At 46.0% G+C, this 21,141-nt stretch overlaps 1 protein-coding gene across 11 annotated transcripts in view; it reads left to right on the top strand.

Moving 5' to 3' along the window:
- Window positions 1-21,141, top strand: part of TP63 (tumor protein p63) — a 154,824-nt gene that overhangs the window by 112,515 nt on the left and 21,168 nt on the right. For all 11 annotated transcript variants that reach the window (XM_084528994.1, XM_084528992.1, XM_084528990.1 and 8 more), the window contains one exon: window positions 19,995-20,181. In XM_084528994.1, coding sequence (XP_084385120.1) covers window positions 19,995-20,181 — 187 coding nt within the window. The remainder of the gene's footprint in view (window positions 1-19,994; window positions 20,182-21,141) is intronic.

Below are 21,141 nucleotides of genomic sequence, written 5' to 3'. Positions count from 1 at the left end.
TGTAAAGCATTTGGATCCCCCAAGGGAAATGCACGGGGGGGCGGCTGGAGGCTGCTGCTTGCATTGCATCTCGTATCACTAGGCTTAGCTTTCAGGCCTCTTATTTTGACTTACTTAGAGGACACTCAAATCTTTTTACAAACCAACTTCTGAGCAAATCAAAGCACATCTCCAGGCTAAAGCTTGAAGCTACCTAAGTTGTGTCTGGGTTTTTGCTTCCCCTCTTGAGAGCTCATTGCTTCCCCTCAAGATTTACCTGCATCGGGTGCACCAGGTATAAGACTTGCTGATGTAGGGGCCATGGTGCGAAGGGAAAGCCTCTTCCTGTTTATGTAGCTGCAGTGCTACAATGTGCGAGCGCTGCTGTGGTGCTGAGCTGGGGCAAACACACCCTGCCACTGTCGGGGCTTATCAGCTCACCCAAGTGAGCTGTGGCTGGGAGCTTCTGCCAGCAAGCTGCCTCGCTCCTGACCTCCTTGGAAAGGGGACAGAGCTGAGCCCATGCTTCCTACCAAACCAGAGCACCCAGAACTCCTCTCTTAAAAGATGGGGCTGGAAAAGCAAAGGGGTGGGAGCGGTGCTGTTGGGCTCGGTGTCCAGCCCAAGGGTGGCATCAGGGCAGCGTGCCTGCTCCGTTCGTCCTTTTGAGCATCAGCATCGCCACGGGTGGGAGAGAAAAAGTGTTCTCATGAGATTTTGTCAGGTGGCTGAGCACTAAATGACAGCTGTTCATTAATCAGTGAGGTGGTGACTGGTTTTGCGATGAGTTCCTTGTTTCCCGTCTCTTCTGCTGCGCACTGCTCACGTTATTCATTCTTAGTCATTTTCTTGACTGGTCCCTTGTGAACAAAGAGGACTGCAACAAAAATCAGTCTGTGCAATTCTAGGTCTGCTACTGAAGCTTTCTACAGTACTGACACCCACAAAGGAGGTGACAAGGTGTCTAGGAAAAGCTCCAGAAGAGCCATTGTTAGTTATGTAAAGATTAAAGTTTCTCTAAGACAGCACACAGATAAACTTCTTTAAAATACAGTTCCTATAAGAAATGAATAAACTTAACTTTCATCTGGTAACCCTTTGGTGTGCTGACCTCTCTGAGTCACTTGTGTTGGTTTCCTTTGCCCTGCCTCTCATAGAGGCTACAGAGGCAGGATTCTTTGTTCCTGGGTTCACTTTTTCAGCTGATCTGTGCAATACACAGATGGACAGAACTGGTTTGCACTGGTGCTACTGGTGTGCAGAGGACGCTGCAGTGCGATCCCTGGCTGACGGGAAGAGCAGCTCCATGGGTGACCTGATTCAGGGTTGCATTTGCAGGGACACGCGCTGGAAGCAAACCATTTCCATGCTGCACGTCTGATGTTGTGAGCACAAAACGCTCCAATGCTGTTAGTCACACCGCTGATTTCAATCTGTTTAATGGGGCTGTTTTGTTCTAATATGCTGATATTCTGATGTGTCTTTTGAAATGAATTTCAGGCAAGCTTCCGAAGCAAAGAACTGGTAGGGTGTAGGGTCTTTCTCTTAAGTGGGGTTGCTTGGTAGTATTTTAAGGGCTGAGGAAGCATGTGGCCAAGATCCGCTCTGTTGGTTAGTGGCTGGGTATGACCACCTTGTGACTGCTTCCACACAGGTCTGAGCTATTGCCATCCACCCTCCTGGCTCTGAAGGCATAATTTCTGGGGTGCACCTTAACACAGAACCCCCTGGGTCATGCCATGCCTGTGATGTGACCCCAGCGTAACCTGCTCGCTGGGGAAACCTGAACTTAGCTCCCAGGAGGAACAGGACTGAGCATGCAGGCAGGCACTGGCTGCTGGTTAGTGGGGCAGGATGGCCATTCCTGGGTGCTGGGGGATCTCTGGCTGCGTGCTGCCTTCAGCCTGCCTGGCACAGATCGCTAAGGGTGTAACAGTTCACTCAGTTTTTTCTCTTTTTCTTTTCTTTCCACTGGCCATACCAATCTGATTACACCTTCGAGGGATCATCCGCCCCTCAAGCTTAATTAAGGAGCTCTTGTCTGACTCGTCACTGACTCACCTGCCACTGTATGAGCTCATGTCTGACTTGTCCTAGGAAGATAGTGAAATATGTCAGAGTTCTCTGAAATATAGCAGGTTTTTTGTTTTATTGCACCCCTGACATTGCTGTTGGCTGCTGCATAGGTGAACAGAAAGATGACTGCCTCAACTTGGTCACATTTATCTAAACTTAGTCGTTCACCTCTTTGTGCCTTGAAAAACCAGATGGGGTTTTGCTTGCACAGCTGTAGGTATGTTAGAGTTAATAAAAAAAATTAAAAATTAAATAACCTTTGAGTTTTGGCTTCAGGCAAAGTAGGTGAAATGATGTGTTTTGGAGATGAATGCTCTTGCAGAAGGCAAGATGTAGCTTGCAGGAGAACATCTGCAACCAATCCATTCTGTATGAGATGGGGCCAAGACTTGTTTGTATCTCAGTACCTGTTCCAACATGTTGTAGCACAGCAAAAAGTGGTTTTGAATGCATTGAGGAAGGGTGGGTAAGAAGGGAAAGACATCAAGCTGAATGTTTGCTTAATAGCTTTGATTTCTTCATTAAACTTTTAAGCACTTTAATAATTTGATTAGCTGTTTTCAGAGCACTACAGAATTCTATTTTTTTTAAAAAGAAAACAGAAAATCCTACTCATCTCAGTGCTGCAGGATGATCTTGATTTCTGGCCTGGAGTGAATCTGGTAACCGTTTACAACCTTTGCACACCCTGAGGACTGTCAGCAGAGAGATGCTTGCTAATACATCGATCAAAGAACATGCAGAGACCAAGTTACCAGGCTGGCTGCCTGGACACCAGAAGGCAGCTTCCTGATCAGATGGTCCTTGCCAGCTACTCCTGTCCTCGGTGTTCTGTAAGAACCAAATGTAGAACGAGCATTTAGCAGCTGCACTTAGCAGAGCTTGTTTGCCTGCCTGTAATTGTGCACTTGAAATGCCTCTTTGTTAAGGCCCGTGGCAGTGCAGAACAGTTATATGACTCAGGAGCAGCTGAAATGGTGAGGCTGGTAGTAGAGGTTCTTGTATTCAGCTTAAACACTGAGCTCTGCGTGACTTTTTCGTAGCAGACTCTAGAGATGTACATGCAGCCATAGCTTGTGCATACAATTGCTGTGAGTTTTGTAGACACTGACTATGGGGTCTGCTGTCAGTGGGGTGCAGCAACTGTTGGCCAGATCTTTCTACTTAAGATCTTTCTACTTAAGATCTTTCTCCTTACTGTGTGGGCTGGATTCCTTGCTAGGTAGCTGGAGGGACTGATTTGGACTGAGTAAGGTGGAGAATGTGAACGTACTGCCTCTAAATTCCTGCCAGAGGAGGTAGACATTTAAAGCACTCTGTTCTGCATGGTCAGAGTTGTAAGACTACTTGAGTAGTGTTTTGGCAGTGCTCAGCATCAGCAGGCTGCAAATGAAGGACTTTTCCAGCTAGAATGAGAAATGTCAACTCCTGATTTTTTTTTTTTCTTTCCTTGCCTAGCACCGATTGTCTTTGCCAAAATGCTTGCTGATGACCTACTGCACAAGCAAATTAAGGAACTGCAAGATTCAGAATTGCTTGTCCTCTACCTTTGATGTAGACAGGGCTTTTCCACTGTGCATTTGCTCATCAGAGTGAGGATACGCTCACCCCTGCATTTGCATGCGTTTGTCAAGTCCCTGGTGCCTCTCAGTGCAGTTGTTCACCTGTGCTCCTTGGCTGGCCACCAGTACAGCCTCCCGTGGCTTGTCCATGCCCAGCAGGTGGACACCCAGCCTGGGGCGAGCCTTAGGCTTCCTGCCATGCTGCGTGGACTTGCCAGGCTGTGGCTAGAGGAAGAAAAGCCGTGTCTGGGTGGTGCTGCAGCAACAGGCTGGGTTTGTTACCTCTGGCATGTTGCAATTTGGACATGCCAGTGTGGGGCCTGTGCAGAGAGAGCTTTGCAGTACCTAAAGCCCTTTCCCCAGTGTGTCACACATGGAGTTAGCATGTGTCAAGCCAGCCGTTGCTGCAGCTGTGCTATGGGCATGCCTTTAGCAGCCTGTGAGCAAGCAGTGTTTGCTTTTGCCATGCTCTGTAGGGAGCATCTAACCTTGGGAAGCCTTTAGGCTTGTATTCAGGAGAACACCGTACCTCACACCCTATGCTTCGGGCTTCAGGTAAGAGGATTTTAGCTGCTCATCTCATCCTTCAGAGTAGAGCGGGATTGAGTTTGTTCTGCTGGATTGCAGGAAAAGCCTGATGTGTAATTCAAGCTGCCTGAATGGGGCTCAAATGACCTGAACGGGGCTCTTTCCTGATGTGTTGGTGATTCATGCAGTCTTCCTTTGGAGCAGTAGCAGAGCTCATCTCTGCAGAAATGTTTGTTCAGACAGAGCCCCCAAAGCAGTTGGCTATCCAGGGGTTGGTTTGCTTACTTTGGGGCTCCCAACCCAGAATCATCAAGGAGGTGGCTAAAGCTACATGACAGGAATGATGCTGTCTTACTCAAATGTTGTATTGGACTTTATGTATTGGGCTAAACGTTGTAAATGGGCTTTATCCCATTTCTGTGTAAGCACTGCTCTGTCCTTGGGTTCTTCCAGCCCCCCCTGTGCTACACATCAAAATCTCTGCTTGCTCTTTGTCTGGATTTCATGATGTAATTATGCCTCCTAACCCATTAAGGCAAAGTGAAAATGGGTCCCCCTTGCTTTTGCAAAGAGCTTCTCCGAAGAGCAAAAGCAGCATGGAGAGGAGCATACATCAGCCTGTGTGGGAATGGGGTGGGGGCTGTTTTGTTTTTTCCCCTTGGCTACATGAGCAGCTAAAACCTGTAACCTACAGGAGTTGGAAGCTCCATGCAGAAAATTAGCTTAGGTTGGGGAAAGAGTTGAGATAGCATTTTTGTTGGCTAATTAAAGGATTAAAGGTGCAGAGATTTAGAGTGAACTGTCAGTGTGCTACAGAAGAGAGCCTTTGATGGTTGAATCCGACTTGAGATTAAACAAATTGCATTTAAATAAGAAATATGCGGCAACAGTTACAGTCTAGCTGGGCCTCTATCATTTGTTGTCCTCCCAGGTCAGGTAGCTGTTGTGCTGTGACTAGGCCTTCTCCCTTGTCAGGTTGCTCCTTGCCAACTGTTTCCCTCTGGACTGGGTCTATCTTTCACCTCCAAGCTTTGTAAAACTGGGATTACTTCTCCCCCAGTGCCTTGAGCGGAGAGGTTTTGCACGCTGCCTTAGTGATGATCCTGGCCATCATGGCAATAGCAGAGTTGCATCCACATAGTGTCTTTTGTCGTATCTCTCATTCTATTTAGGGTTTTTATTAGGGTTGGCATCTGCAACGGTAGATCTAAATATTTATTTCCCTGTGGACTCTTCTGTTGTTCAGATGCGAAGCTGGTGGATGGCAAGTCGTCTGGGTTATGCTGGTGGTTTAACGGTGTCTTCCTCTGCACAGCAGTAGCTGGTAAAGTTCTGAAGAGAGAGTTAGCTTTCATGAATCTGCTCCTGGAGGTATAAAAAAAAAAAAAAAAAAAGCCCCGCTTTGTCTGAAAATCATCAAGCGACACCAACAGGCTACCCTTCTATTGCAAATAGCTTGCCAGTGTTGGGTCCAACCCTTACCCACTGCCTTCTAGCTTGGCTTGCATTAAGTTCGGAGCTGCTAAGGGGCTGTTCCTAAGTCTTGTCCTTAAAAGCACTTGCAGTGGTGCCAGCTCAGGAGATTCACGACAGCTACCTCAGAGCTGCCTTTCTGCAAGGGTAGTAATTCATCTGTGCAGCATTGTGCAGAGCAACAGCACATTCTGTCCGGGGAGGCTTTGCGCCTTTCTCTTATGCATCATGTATGAGCTGTAAGGAAAACAGGAGTGCCGGACAGCGTGAGCCAATAACTTGCTCTGATGTTGAAACTCTGTCTTGTTTTGCTCCATTTTGTTTCTTTTTAGAGAGGGAAGGAGTTAGCCTCCAGTCGCCATCAACCTTTTTAAGATTTTTGAGGGTGTCTAGGTTGTTTTTTGGGAGGGAGTGGGGAGGTGGGGGGAAATTAAGGGAATTGCAGAACTTCAACTAGTAAAAAAAAAAAAAAAATCTGCTGGGATTCCAGAATTACTCAAAAATATGGCATCACTTACTAATTGGGTGTGGTTAGTTAGGAAATCTGACTTTAAAATGATGTTTCCCAGGGAACTGTTCCTGTTCTCTTTGTTATCCAGTAACAAAGACTGTCTTTTTGTTTGGGAAAGCAGTCTTACTTTGAATGAGAGGTCTTCTCACAAAATGTCTGTGGCTTGGGGTCTTCAGAACCTGCTGCTTTCAAATGAAGCAGTGCAAGGGTAATGAAGTCTGCAGGGACAAAGACCTGTTTGGTATTTTCTTGGAAAGCCATCTTCAGACTGCGGTCATGAGGATTTGCATCTAAATCAGCACTCATTGCTGTTATGTTTTCAGTTAGGTCATGCAGATGACATGATTATCTTTCACTTACTAAATGAAATCAATTGCTAGGTATTGAGAGACAACTTGCCGTAATCTGTTTCCAATAACTTATAGATCTGTAACTGTCATGTAGTATTTGGGGGATTATTCCTGTTGAGTTCGCTTAACAGACTTGTAGACTTGCCTTCAAAGTACATCCAGGTCCATGCAAGCTTGCTTTATGCACTTGTACATTGTACATTCTTGCTGAAATTATAGTAATAACCAAAGAATCTACCAGAACATACTTCATCTATGCTGTGCTGAAGCCTTCCATTTTTCACTCCAAGTATTTCTACATCTCTTCCTTTGGCTTGCATGTCAACCAGGATGTAGTTTCTCCTTTTTGGGGTAGGAGATACAAAACAGAAGGCTGTAAATTTATTTATTTATTTATTTATTTATTTATTTTGGAAGGTGGCTAGGAAGGGCAGCTGGTAACGTTTCCTACAGCCATTGTCAGCTCTTCCTCCCTGTGTGCATGTTGCTCTGCAAAACGGCTGTCTTCCCATAGCCGCTGCAGTTGCGTAGCTTCAGGGCTGCTGGCAAGAAAAAGCTGGAGGAATACCCCAAGCCTGGGATGGGCTTGTTGATCTTCCTAGCAGAGAAGATGCCACAGCATTAACTTCACTTGCCAGCTGCCTGGGGGTGAGGTGCAGTGTTCTGGAGCTGGGGACATCTCGCTGGCTGCAGCAGTGACATTGTGTTCCTCCGTGTGGTTCTTGACAAACCATTTCCCACGGTATGTAGGAAAATTGAGGTCCCAGTTCAGCAAGGCACTTCAGGGAGTGCATAACCTCTAGCACGTGAATATTCCCTGTGAAATCTATGGGGTTCTGTTGGAGTCAGCAAGGCTGCTCCCATCCTTAAAGGTAGGCATCTGCTTAAACACCTTGCTGAGTCATGTCTTGACTTTGAAAGCAGGCTCAAGAGAAACCACATCAGTTGACTGGAGGACTGTGCTTAGTTAGGTCATTGGGTATGGAAGGAGAGGGCTGGGAGAGAGGAGGGCCTGGATGAAATACAGATCCCAGAACCCTGCAAATGGTCATAAATAGCTTGTGACTGTATTCTCGTCTGACTTTCTTGCTGTTCATCCCCAAACTTAATTGTATGAATAAAAAGGTATAAAGGTGTGATTTAGTCAGTATTAATCCTGAGTATGCTGGAGCTGCTGTCACGCTTTATTGATCTAACGTAGATCTGAGACAGTTACATGCTTTTTTATGTTCTCAGTAAAACCAAGTTAAGTTAGGTGTGACTTTTTTGGTCTTTCCCAATCCTTGTTTTCTCTGTGACTCAGAACGAGAAAATGGCTTGGTAAGGTTGGCAGGTCTAGAAAACAGAAGACTGTAGAAATGGTTTGGTTCAGCTTGGATTTCCTGTATTTTAGGAGGAGGAAAGGGTCTTAATCAAACACTCTTTGTATGGAGGCAGAAAGGCTGGCGCTGTTTATTATCTGTGTGCTGGTTTGTTGCATTGCTCACCACCTCGTCTGTCCTGGCCAGAAAAGCTTTGCTGACTTTTTGCTTTAATTATCAATGAACTGCTCTGCAAGCAGGAGAACAATATTTGCATAGATGTAATTCTGGAAATTGAGCGTAATGTGATCAGGAAATGGGACAGGCCCTGGCTGTTATCATGGAAGAGACTTGCTGGTACCTGTACCTTGTTTCAAAAGTAATAAGATCTGACTCAGGAAAGTTTCCTGGACGTTAACAGAGAAAACTCAATGCCTTTTTGGCAAGGGACTCACCCTAGCCTTTCTGCAAGAGAACAGAAGAGATTTCTTGTAAATTCAGAAGTGTGTTCTGAAAGGGCTGCCCTACAATATGCCGAGGATTTAGAAGAAAATGGTCTACCTCAAAGTAGAAAAGCAGGGGTGTGTATGTGTTCAGGACTTTCTTTTTTTCTGAAATAGAAGCCAAGGAACAAGGCACTTGTGTGCGCTGCCAGTGAAATCTCAGCGGGAAGACATGATGCTACTTGCAAGGTATGCACAAGACAAGACCAGAGGCGCCGCAGTGCTTGATTACTGTCAAGGGCTCAGTTGGAACTTGCCTTTGCTCTTTGGCCTGCAGCATTTATGTAGAAATTGGGGACGCTGCCGCTTGCTTCCAAGCTTTGCCTTGATGGGTCCTGCCCACATCTTAGGCGGGGAGGAATGGGGGGGGGAGAGAAGGGGGGGTCAGAGCCTATGAAGTAAACAGGAAAATTGCTCACCTTAATGATGCATTTCACTGGCATTGCTGCTTTGAGAGCCTGTCAGATTTAATACTTTCTGTCTTTCCTCCCATCGCCTCCCATAGGTGTGATTAATACTTCGGTTTATTAGAAGGATGGAATGGAGAAATATCTGTACTTTCCCTCGGGTGGAATAAACTGGGGGGAGAAGGGCGGTAAATAGGGGAGTAAGGGGATCACTTTTCTCTATCGGAGATACTAAGTCTTTTTCAAGAACGCAAATTGACTTTTTAGCCCCTTATTCCATCAGAGCATTAATGTTTGCAGTTGAGCCCCTCGGCGTGCTGGCTGGCTACCAGCCCTGCTCCATGGGGTGCAGGAGATAGTGAGGGAGGACTTGTGCTGGTGGCCGCAGCATGACATTGAGGGAGGCATGCCCACCCTAGTCAAGAGAATACCTGCAGTCATCGACCTGTTCTAACTGCTCAGTCTACTGTAGAGGCAGCAAATATCTTGCTCTGTGCTTGGGAAAGACCCTACGTGTTTGGCTATGGGTCTTACTACCTGTAGTAGAATCCATGTGTCCTAGGGGATGGTCTCGGATATATCCATTTTCCATGTTTGTCTGGTCTATGGTGTCCCAGAACTCTCATAGGCTCTCTCTGGTTTGGGTTATAGGGACAAACTTTGGATGAAGAAAAGAGCTAGAGAGCCATCCTGGGATAGCTCTGGGCTGTGTCATGCACAAGTTCAGGATCTGAAGGTGTGATTCACTGTCTGAGGAGATAGAAGTGCTCAGCCAGACCTGTCAGCTTTTTTTTTCTGGATGAACATTGCTGAAAACTTCCCTCTTTTGAAGTAAATCTAGCTTCTGTTGCTTCCATTGAATTACACTGCCCATGTGAACTTCTTCAGGGGTTTCTTGTCCTTTAAGTCTCTAAGTAGAGCACATTGAGTCTAGAGCTAAAGTCAAGAAAAAGGGTAAAGGAAAGAAAATGTAACTGGAGGAAGGTATGCAGTATGAGAGGTCAGAAGACAGTAAACCTGCTTTTAGCTTTGAGTCATTTGAATTTTCTCTCCTGCAGCTACCCGTCAGGATGAAGGTGTGCAAAGAAGAGTTGCATTTCTCCTGAGCTTGTCAGTGCCCCAGCTGGGGTAATGGGTCCGTGTTTGACACACCAACTCTTCCCTCTGTAACATGCTGACCCTGTAGTATTTTGCAAGTAGGTCAGCCCTTTGGCATGAGCCAAAATTTGGGTGGAAATCTGTCACCATTCAGCAAAGTGTCCTGCTTTCCAGGGTGTTGAATGGCTGGTACATTGTGTGGCAGGGTGCCTGATACCTCTGGGCCTGCCTGTGAAAATTGCAGGCTTGGGATGTTGCTGATTGAAAAGACTATGTTGCCAGAACAACTTCGGTATTTTTTTTCACTTGTTCTCTCATCCAGCTTGGTTTTCCTCTGCTGTAACAGATATTGTACTAATGACTTGTTTACCTTCCTTTGAGATACCTATGAAATCCCCTTACTTGCAGATGGGGGAACTAAAGTGCATTAGAGTTACTTCTTCAGTCTGAAATTTCCTTGTACGCTGCTTCACCCCCTTGATCTTCAGCTTGGTGTGGAGCTGTTTGAACCTGTGGCTGTATGCCCTGCTGAGGTGCTTTTGCTGAGGACCCATAGCATAACCATGCTCTGCAGAGGGCTGCAAGGCTTGATTTGCTTATGTAGGGCTCTTGCAGCTAATCCATGTTGATGGAACCAGGCTTAGTTTGGAGAGCTTCAGGGCTTTTGCTTTGCCATTTGCTGCTCACTTACACATTGGTAGTAATGGGATGGTTGGACCAGATGATCTTGGAGGCTTTTTCCAACCTTAATGTACAGAAAGAGTCAATAGGGACAACGTGTATGTTCAGCTGTTGTTTTTCCCTCCTCACGATTTAGTTCCTCACCCTTTCTCTTTCAGCAGAGGACAAAAGTGACTGGGAGATGCACTGAAAGCTGGTGTCTGATTACTCCAGACAACATTTCCTCTGGCTGGTTAGAGGGTTTTGGAGTTTGTCTGGTAGGATGGAATGTGCTGAAACATGGAAATGATATGAGTGAGATCTGGGAGTCTAAAAGGAAGCAAACAGCAGCTTTCTTCTTTGGCCAAACCTGAGACGGATGGTTATAAGAAGGCTTAATCCCCCATGCCAAACTAGGAGAGGAGGTTTGGAATGGCCAACCTGGGCTTTACTTAAAGCAGTCAATGAGCAGAATGGAGCTTAGAGTTTGCTGAATCACATGCACATCAGCCTCGGTGTATGGTGGGGTGGGTATGCTGTGGGGAGCCTGGATGTGCTCTTTCTAGTTGTTTTCTGGGATCCTTTATTTAAAAAAAAATAAATAAATAAATACAAGTTGACTAAGACCTGTAAGTCCTGGTTCAGCTTCACAAATGTTCCTATAAAGACATACACCTGCTTAGCAGGCAGTGGTTAACAGCACTGCCAAAAGTTAAGCATATGGTGAGGTTTTTGTTAAATCACTTCTGAGTTTTCAGCTTCAACTTTGAATAGCTTCTGATATAACGAGTAGAATTACCTGGAAGGCCTGTTGCTGGTTATGTCACCATTACAGCCTCTAGCTGCTGTGATATGTGGTGGTATGCTGATCAGCTTATAGTTTTATGTAAACAAACACGTGGCCATATATCTACAGGCACTTGCATTACTTGCAAGCAGGTGTATGTGTTGCATAGATGCAAATCCTGGTATCACAGCACAGCACTTCATCTGCAGTGGGTCCCCCTCCTGCCAGGAGGATGTGAAGCAGCTGAGTGTCCCTGAGGATGGTGGAGCTGCGAAAGGAGGGAAGAGATGCAATTAAGTTGTTAGAGTGCGTGCAGAAGGAGCTCCGTTAATGATTAAAATCTTGTGGTCAGGCTTTATTGGCTTTCTTCTTTTTTTTAATTGAAGCTGATGCTTTTCAATTCCAATCATAATTTATTCTTTAGCCCATCTTTGTTCACTCACTTATTCTGGCAAATGTGAACACATTAATCTTTGAGTTTAGGCTGTATGAGAGCGAGCTTTCTACACTGTGTGTTTGTTAGTATCTTGTTTAATAGCCAGACTGCTTATGCTGTTTTGTACTTGTAGTACAGAAGTCACCAGGAGATGTACAGACATCAGCTTGAGAGGCTAAGAGTTAAACAGAATAAAAGGAGCTCGCGTCCAGCCCCATGCCTCAAAAAACAGGGAAGAAAAGTAATGCTTTAAGTGTAGCAATGCAGCATGAGACCTCATGGGAGAACTTATTTACAAAACGATCCCAGAGAAACATCCTTCAAAGAAAGAGGTATAACAGGTGTAATGTTTTATTGATGGCCTGTAAATTGGCTGTATTATTCTCAGTTAATTGGCAGAGCCTGTAAATGTAACATCACAGGGATGTGCAAAATAGCACGGTGGGAGACACTCTGATCCTGTGGGTATCAGTGCAGTGTTGAAAGCCTGGTAAGTTTGTACAGCACGTACAGCTTTGTCCTGTTATATTGCATTAGAGCAGCTGTGCTACTGTCGGCATAATTCTTGGGAGTTTTTTTATATATATGTAAACTTATATTATTACCCCAAAACAGAGGTACAGTCATACCTTTCTGCAAAATAAGTTGTCCTTTTGGAAGCCACTTCATCCAGTGTGGAAATTCCCGTGTGTTTTGTAATGTGGGAGCCCCAGTCACTGAGCACTTACCCTGTAGGGAAGGATGTATGGCATTGGTGCTCGTTTGTCTTTCAGCATGTTCACTACAAATTCTTTCATTTCATAATTTCATCTCGCTTGCAGATTTTCCTGTGTGAAGTAGCCTATCAGAAATGCAAATTACTAGACATTATTAGCTTCTGAAACTTATTTGGTCCGGCTAAAGTTTCAGTTAAGAAACAGGCTGAGAAACTGGATATGATACACTAGCAGAGTGCGAGCTGGGTACATCAGATAAGGTCATTTCACTACAGAGTGTTATGGGTTTGGTTTTAAAAAATTAATTTTAAAAGTTATAAAAATAGCAAAGAAAAACTCTAATATCCAGTCATAACGGCTTCCTTTATAGCCATTGCTTTGTATCAAAAGACAGGCACAAGATTTCCAACTTGCATCTGTAGTTTCCTATCAGGGCTTTTTCGCTTGAAATAGGATACTTTTCAGTTCATTGTTTTTTTTTTTTAAAAAGTTTTCAAGCCAAACCTTGAGAGGTCTTCACTTGTTGGTGAAGTAAAGCTGTAGATGTGAAAATGAAATGCAAAAGCCCTCAAGCTTTCAAATTTACAACTTTCACAGAGCAATAGAGAATAATATCAGTATTTATTTCTGTTGTGGTTTTGATGGTGATATTAGGGAGAAGTATTCTTAAAGCAGAATACATCCTGATCAAGGTAATTTTGCATGAAAATCTCTGGGGAACCTGAAGTGAGATGCTGAAGTAGTCACATGAATGAGTGGTCTACTTTACATAATGGTGTGAGAGTTTAGCTGATGCTCCAAACTGAACCTCTTGGGGAATTTCAGAGGTTCTCTGCAGCGTGATCACTTGTGAATATCCCCACGAATGATTTCCTCAACCTACTTCATCAGTCTCCTCCAAGAGTGGCGTGTTGCTGGGGGAGGTATTTGCTGGATGGTAATGGGGGGCTGGATGTGAGTGCAGTATAGAGAAAAGCAGAGGGGTGAGTGAGGAGCTGACTCTCTCTGCCAAGGCAAATAGGTGGTCAGGCACAGCTGCTGGGATTGTGAGAGCAGCTCTGCATCAACCAGAAAGGGAGTAAGTTGTGTCTCCCCCTTTGTTATACATCTGTGATGCAGGGAGCTGGAGCAGAGCAGCATCCTGCCAGAGGTGCTGGTGTCAGACTGGGTCAGGGCCCAGCCTTGCAGCTGCGTTTCAGAGGTGACAGATACCCACCAACCTTGTGGCAGAGCTCCTTGGAAGCAGTGTTCAACTCTTCTTCCAGACCTGTTTCCATGTGCCCCTTCCCACCCTTAATTCTCCTGCAGGGTTTTTTCTGCCTCTACCACAGTGCCTTCTCCCAAAGCCCTGTCTGCAGGAGGGGGAGCCAGGCACCATCCTTCTGAATCCTCATCCGGAGGCTATGTTTCTCCATCCTCCTCCCAGCCACCCCTCCCTGTTCCCATTTACCTACGCAGGTCAACAAAGATATTATAATTTTTTTTTTTTTACTAAGGCTTCCAAGCTGCCCTCAGTGTCCAGTCCAGCGCTGGGTGCACAGCGTGCCCTGAGGCAGCACAGAGCTGCTCTGACACGCTCCTTGACACTTTTCCTTTTCCCAATTTCCTACGTTTCTTGCAACACAGCCGCTGCCTGTCCCCACTAAGCTCGTGGATCGTGTCCCCCCCCTCCGTCCCCTCCGCGCTGCTGGCCGGGGGACGCGGGGCCCACCTGCCTGATGTCAACATCTCGCAGGGCGAGGCTGGGGAGGAATGTGCCGCTCCCAGCCCGGCGCAGGTAATTAATCCCCAGGACTGACAGGTGGCAACAGGCGGCCTTTGGCTGCGGCTCCTGGGGAAAAGCGCTCGGAGGAAGGATTTTAATAGCTCATCAGCACAATTCGTGCGCGCCTGGCGAGGTGCGGGCCGTGCAGCGGCAGGGCCAGGGAAGGGGCAGAGGAGCTCAAGGGGAAGATGAAGTTTGCCTCTGCGAAGGCAGACTCCCGTGGGTGAGGCTCTGCCCCTCCCCAAGGGGACGATGAGGGTTATTTATTTCCTTCGCCTGCAGCAGAGAAATCTGGTACATGTCTTCAGAGTGTGCCTGGTGCTGTCAGCATCCCCTCCTGCTCCAGTCCTCCCCAGTTGTTGCGTGGTGGTTTTTCCACTCAGATGGGGATTGCTCACAGGTGCTTCTTGCTGGTGTGGTGGTAGCATGAACACAGAGGATCTGGAGGCACACAGAGCTGATGGCTGTGGAACCCATCTGTTGTGCCCATGGTTTGAATGTCTGCTGCATCTGCTAGCAGCATGCTCTAAAGCCTGCTCTCTAGAGCCTGGTGAGATGGACAACCTCAGAGCTGCACCAACAGCTAGCAAGCGATGGGGTGAAGGTTCTGCTGAACTGAGGGTTACATCTGGCAGGAGGTGTCAGCATTCACAGTGCTCCTGGGAAAGCTCCCTGGGGACTTCCCTGCTGAGTGTTGCGAACACAAATCTGCTCCTAAGAGTGTGAATGTGCACACACACATCCCTGCCCCCCAGCTCCCAACAATTTCTGTGAATGAAAAAGTTTGTCAAAGCAAAAATATTTAAGATGTACACATAAATACTGTTTTTTCTTTCTAAAATATACTTTTTTTTCCTACTCCTTTTGTGTTTTGTCCTAAATGAATTAACTTTGCCCTGTCTTAGGTTTTCTATTTTTCATGGCTCTTTGTTCTCATCTGTGAGTACGTCAGCATAAGTAAATGTTGCTTTCTCATTCTTCCAACCTATTCTTTTTTCCTTTCTCAAAGCTAGTTTGTTAGTGGAGAAATCACAGCTGTCCGCTGGCTTTGAAAATGTCAGGTAAAATGACTCTGGTGTTTAACTGAGTTGAACTAAAACGTGACTTCTTGAAAGAAGCTTGCGAGAGATTTAAAAGACCCGTTGATCTGAGCAGAAGGGGCTCAGGGCTGTCACACCATAAGCCAGCCTCTGGGATCACCTTCAAGTTGACATTCATCAGCCTTTGCAGAGCTGCTTGAACCCCACTCCTTTTAAAGACTTAAGGGCGGTAATCCCTTGGCTGGATCAGATGGTAAGGCAGATTCTAGAGGTAGATTTCCAAAGCAGTGTTTGAGGGATTTTGCTACATCAGAGTTTTGCAGGGGAATTGAATGCTCAGTGAAAAGCCATTTCAGTTTGTCTTGCACAAAGCACTCGCTTCCAGGAGATGTCTGTCGTTGTAGTGAAAATTCTCCATTTGAGGAGTGAAGTGTGTTTTGTTTTCTCCCTTAAACCCTTTGACACACCTTCCAGAGAAGGGGCTTGCTGAAAAATCAGACAGGTGTTGCCTGATGGTGGCTGGCGTGTGTGCATTGTGATACTGAATTACCAGCCAGGGTGCCAAGAGTGGGTAATACAGTATGTCTGCACAGGCAGGTGGGGAGGGCAGGGCTGCAGGCGCTGGAATGTTTTCTTCTTTCCTTTTAAAACATATTATTAAGCAAAAAGCTAAATTCGCTGTTGTTCTTAGCAATCTCTTGAAGTCTGCTTATTTGGGCATGACTTGCAGCAATTGAACCCCAAGGAAGAATCGGAGCCAAACCTTTTCCCCCCCCACCTCTCTCCTGAGCGGATAATGTGGTGCCAGGCTCCGTTCTTTTGTTTTGAAATAACTTTTTTGCTCTGTATGTCTTGTAGAAGTGGTGTTCATGCTCCCCAGGCTTTTGGCACAGCTTTCCTTCCTGCTGCTACATAATGACTGTTGTCATCTCCATAAATGACAGGCTTGTTGATTTAGGTCAGACTCCTTTTTAGTAGTTTTCCTCTTAATTAATTTCCCTACTCAGGCAAGTAGCAGAAGTCTGTTGGTTAATAGTCATGCTCTGGATTTGTTAACTGCCTTAATTTCAAGTATTTACACCTGAAAGTTACCAATTGAGAGCAATTCATTTCTTGACAGGTCTCTCTCTGGATTGGTGCAAAGTGTTGGTTCTGCTTTGACTTTTCTGACATCAGTGTCTTTCAAAGAATGATCTTCTCCTTCCTCCCCCACTGCTGGCATAAAGATACTGAATCTCAGTCTCGTGATCCTTGCTGGGAGTTGCTTATCTTGTGCTCTTATCCCTCATACAGTGAGCATCTGTCAGTTCCTGTAGCAAAGTGGTGGGCAGGGTCGCCGTCACCTCCTGCCAGGTGGGGAGTTTTGGGGTCCTCTGCCTGCAGGCTTTCTCTGAATGCACAGGCAGCTCCTGCCTCGGGGGTTTTCTCATGCTAATTTGCTTTGAAATCTATATACAATATCCTGTCTTACTCTGTGGATATAGCGATTATCGCTGATCCAGTACCAAGTCGCAGTGACCTAGTTGTTGGCATCTATTTATGCCAGCAGATGACTGGGCATCAGGTTACCCGTAGTCACAGCGGAGTTGGCAGGATGAGAAACTCAAGCCCTTTACTGTCTGACAGCAGGTACCCCGTGGACAGATTTACACCAGTGTTAAATGACCGGCCTCTTGAGGACTACATGCTTGTGGGCCGCTGTGCTGGGGTAGAGGTGGAGTCCCTGCCAAGTCTGTGTGCCACGGCCCCAAGCCCTGCGCAACGCCCAGGAGACACGAACTCCTCCTGCAGTTGTGTAACAAAGGTGGCTTCTCACCTCCTGCCTTGTCTTTCTGTGTGGGTTGCTGCTGGTTGCCTCCTAGCACCCAGCTGTGTCCCAAAGGTGAGCAGCACAGGGCTTGGTGGCCTTCTGCTCACCCTCCTCTGCCGTGCCTGGCTCAAGTTGGTGTTAGCCAGAGCTCTGGGGTCTGAAGCCCTGTGTTTTGGGAACATACATCTCTTCTGTTATCGGAGAGGCATGTTCTTTGTAACCCATTAGCCCTTGGCTGTTTTCTGTCTGTAAATTTAAGCTGCAGGCCCTGTGCTTCCCTGCTGGTTGTAGCTCAAGGGGTCGGCAGTTGGGCCCCTGGGGGGCAGATAGAAGGGGAGCAGATTCCATTCTTTGCTGGTGGAGGGGTAACACTGGTTGACCTGGAGCCTGTGTGTTTTTTCTTGCATTGGGTGCCTTTCCTGTCCTTCCAGAAGCAGTGATTTCCCCTTCTCTTTTAATGCTGGTGAAGATACTAGACGTAAAACTCTAGTCAACACCACTACTTCTGGTCCCTGACCCGGGCTTACGACAGGGGTGTATCTCCTTCCATTTGTTCAATTCTCTGAATGCTTGTAGACACCAGACACGTTTGCTCCTGGTGTGTGTGCTGTGCCCTTGCCAAGCCATCACACTTCCATATTTATGCTTTCATTTCAGCCCCCTGCATTTGGGTGCACGGTTTCTTTACACTTCAGTGACAGTAAGACATCCAAGCAGTTCGGTGGCTTTTTCAGGCTTTCCATGTATGCTTTCTAAACTTTCTTCCTCTTTCAAATGTGATTCTTTTCTTACTCAGGAGATGAAAAGACAACATAGTGAGCTCACTCTTACCTTTAGTAAGGAATTGCTTTTTAATTAAAAAACAATAAGGAATTTCAGGTTAAAAAGATGTCTGATATAAATCACCATCTAGATGTGTTTCGCAACTTTTTTTGTAATTGTTTGGCATGTTCCCCATTTCCGCGGGCTGGGTAAATCCTTTGTGGGCTTAATCTCTAGCCTGCAGGCACATAAAATACATTGCACAACTTGGCCTTTGCATTTTAGAGATTTTTTTTTTCCTTGACTTAAATACCTGTAGCATCTCCTCTGCCATGTGGCAGGATGGCATTGAGCGAGCAGGGAAGGGGCCAGCCTGTCTTATTTTTAATCCCCCCGCTCCTCCCCAGTGTCTCTCCCAGCTTTGGTTTTCCTGTGTTAGCAATGTGTACACTTTGAAATGCAAATAATCTCTGAATATCGCTAGCTAATCCTTCTGTTGCCACGTCACCCACCACCCACCCATGCATGCGCCAGCTCTTCCCATCCCAGCAGGGTGGATGGCCAACTTGTGCTCCCGACCTGTATGAACCTGTTGGTGCTCTGTTTGAACAGTTGGGACCAGGGCTGTACCAGCCACAGCTGGTGGAGACGTTTTCAATAAAACAACCACCTTGGGGCTTTCACTTTTCTTTCTCTGCAGGAACCAAAGAGATGGAAGTAGGGAAATGCCAGCAATTCCTGTGGGTTATGTGCATAGTTATTGGGAGAGCTCTGCACTCGTGAGTGTCTGAACGCCAAGGAAAAAATAACGAATTGCTCTGTATTGGGGTATCAGCAAAAACTGCCTTACTTTGGATCAGCAGAAGAGACTGGAGAGGCCCTTTCACAGGGAAATTCAGAAAAAAAGGATTTAGACTGTGGTATACTGAACCACTTACAGGTTTCATAGAGTCACAGAACGGCGTGGTTTGGAAGGGACCTTAAAGCCCATACAGTTCTAACCCCCTGCCACGGACCAGGTTGCCCAGGGCCTGGCCTTGAACACCTCCAGGGGTGGGGCATCCACGACTTCTCTGGGCAAACTGTTCCGGTGCCTTATCACCCTCTGAGTGAGGAATTTCTTCCTAACCTCTAATCTAAATCTCCCTTCTTCTAGTTTAAAACCCTCCCCCCTTGTCAAAACCTTTCCCCTTGTCCTATCACAACCTCACTGAGTATCTGCCCAAAGTGTCCTTGTGACTATTCCTGCTAAATGCATATTCTTATTTCAGCAAGGGCTTTTAAAAAAAATAAACCAGTGACTTTAGCCTATGCCGTAACGTTTTGCTGAGTAAAGGTTTCCAGATGTGAACACAGTTGAAGGAAATGCTGTGCCAGCACACTGGAGCAGAATGTCCTGGAAGAGGGAACCTAACATGCTCTGAACTAGCACAGTGAATAGGAGCTTCTTGCTCTGTTCCAGGTGTCTGTTGCACACACCAGGATGGTGGCTGCCTCCATTTTGGAGCCAGCTTCTGGATTGTGCTTCAGGTTCCATTGTAGACCAGCTTTTTGGGTTGTTTTGCTATCCAGAGCTTTGATATCTTTTTATTTTTTCCCCCTGCTACTTTGTGGATACAGTGCTCAGAGTTTAAAAGTGGGGATGCTGATATAGAGATGATCAGCAGGGGTATGAGAGACTTTTTTTTTTTTTTTTTAAGAAAAAAAAAAAGATAAATACCAGATCTGGCACAACTCTCAGCTTGGTCAGAGTCTTGCTCTCAAACAGTGTTCAGTTCCAGTGTTCATGGTTTTTACTGTTCTCAAAAACAAGAGTTTTTTCTTACAAAACAGGATGAAACATTTCATGTGGTTTTCAGCCTTTCCAGGATTACAGGCTGTTGTGAAAAGAATATTTTCCACTTTGTTAGGTGGGTAATGTGCACCCCCCCCTCTTTCAAGGGATGCACAAGAGAAATAAAGATTGTATTTGATCACATAATAGCAGTGCTCTTGCTGAATATTTTTGCCTTTGGGAAAACTAGGTGTTAGTCTTACATTCCACTATTCTAAAACAAGTAAAGGTCTGTTTTTGCCATTTGTCTGGCTGTGTGGCTCTTCTCTGAACAAATGCAATGCCTATGGAATAGCAGGTACATTCAGCCATGTGCATAAACCCATCTCCATCTCTTTGGCATGCCTCCACCCCTAGCTGAACATCCTGACTCTCTTGCTCTTTTCCCCCATTCAGTACTCCACCGAACTGAAAAAGCTGTACTGCCAGATCGCCAAGACATGTCCCATTCAGATCAAAGTGCTGACCCCACCACCCCAGGGAGCCGTCATCCGGGCTATGCCAGTCTACAAGAAAGCTGAACACGTCACTGAAGTGGTCAAACGCTGCCCGAATCACGAGCTGAGCCGGGAGTTCAACGAGGGTAAGGAGGGCAATGCTTTGGAGAATGCCAGTATGGGGTTTTGCAGCAGTGTCGCTGCCAGTCTGTTGGCAGCAGACCTCCTTGCAGTGTTTCTTGTAGCTTTTTTGCTGCTGTGCTTAGCAGGAAGCTTTGTGCTATGCTTTAGCTATTCCTGTGTGAGCACGTACTTGGGAAGAAAATACCGAAATAAACCTCATGCCTGCCCAGGTTGGATGGATGTCTGTCCCTACAGCAGCCAGTGCCCTTCTGGCAGCTTTTCCCCACTCTGCTTGGGCTCCTTTGAGAAGCAGCTGTTTTTGCGCTCAGGAATGAGCTTCCATGTCGCTGGGGCAGGGATCTAGTAACAGGATGCAATATCATCTCCAGTCCTTAATCCGCACCTCAAAGACGAAGGGGCTGTTTATCTCTAGTAGGATAGCATTAAGTGCCAGCATCAACTGCAGGCAACCTTCCTGTACGCTTAACACTATCAGTTCAGTATTAATGTTCTAATCTTTTACTTGCTTCTTCTCATATTAGTGAAGTAGCAGCTGTTTTGAAAACGTCTTGAGATTTTCTGCAAACTCATGGGCTGGGCTCAATTTTGCCTTGGCTGCTGAAGTTCACATAAGTTCAGATGAGCATCTGTTTTATTCTACATACATTATTTGTCTCCTACTGTAAAAAAAAAAAAAAAAAAAAAAAAAGCGTTAGCAGCATGTCCTGGGAGCCTAGCTCCCTTGGCTAGTTACAGTGCAGCCAGCGAGACAGGTCCCAAAACAAGCAAGGACTTGAGATCTGAAAATCAGCATGAAGTGAGACAGTGTTTTGAAACACATTTTTTTCTGTTAGAAAGTGCTTTTCCAACAGAACTGGATTTCTTTTGAGTTGATACTTGGTTAAGTGACAGTTAAGTGACAGTTTTAAAGAAGGGGAGGAGGGATTAAAACTAAAATTAAATTCTTAAAGACTATGAATTCT

Source organism: Aythya ferina, assembly GCF_964211825.1.
Source record: "Aythya ferina genome assembly, chromosome: 9".
NCBI lineage: Eukaryota > Metazoa > Chordata > Aves > Anseriformes > Anatidae > Aythya > Aythya ferina.
The sequence above is the reverse complement of the archived record's forward strand: the minus strand, read 5'-3'. Positions and strand labels throughout refer to the sequence as shown.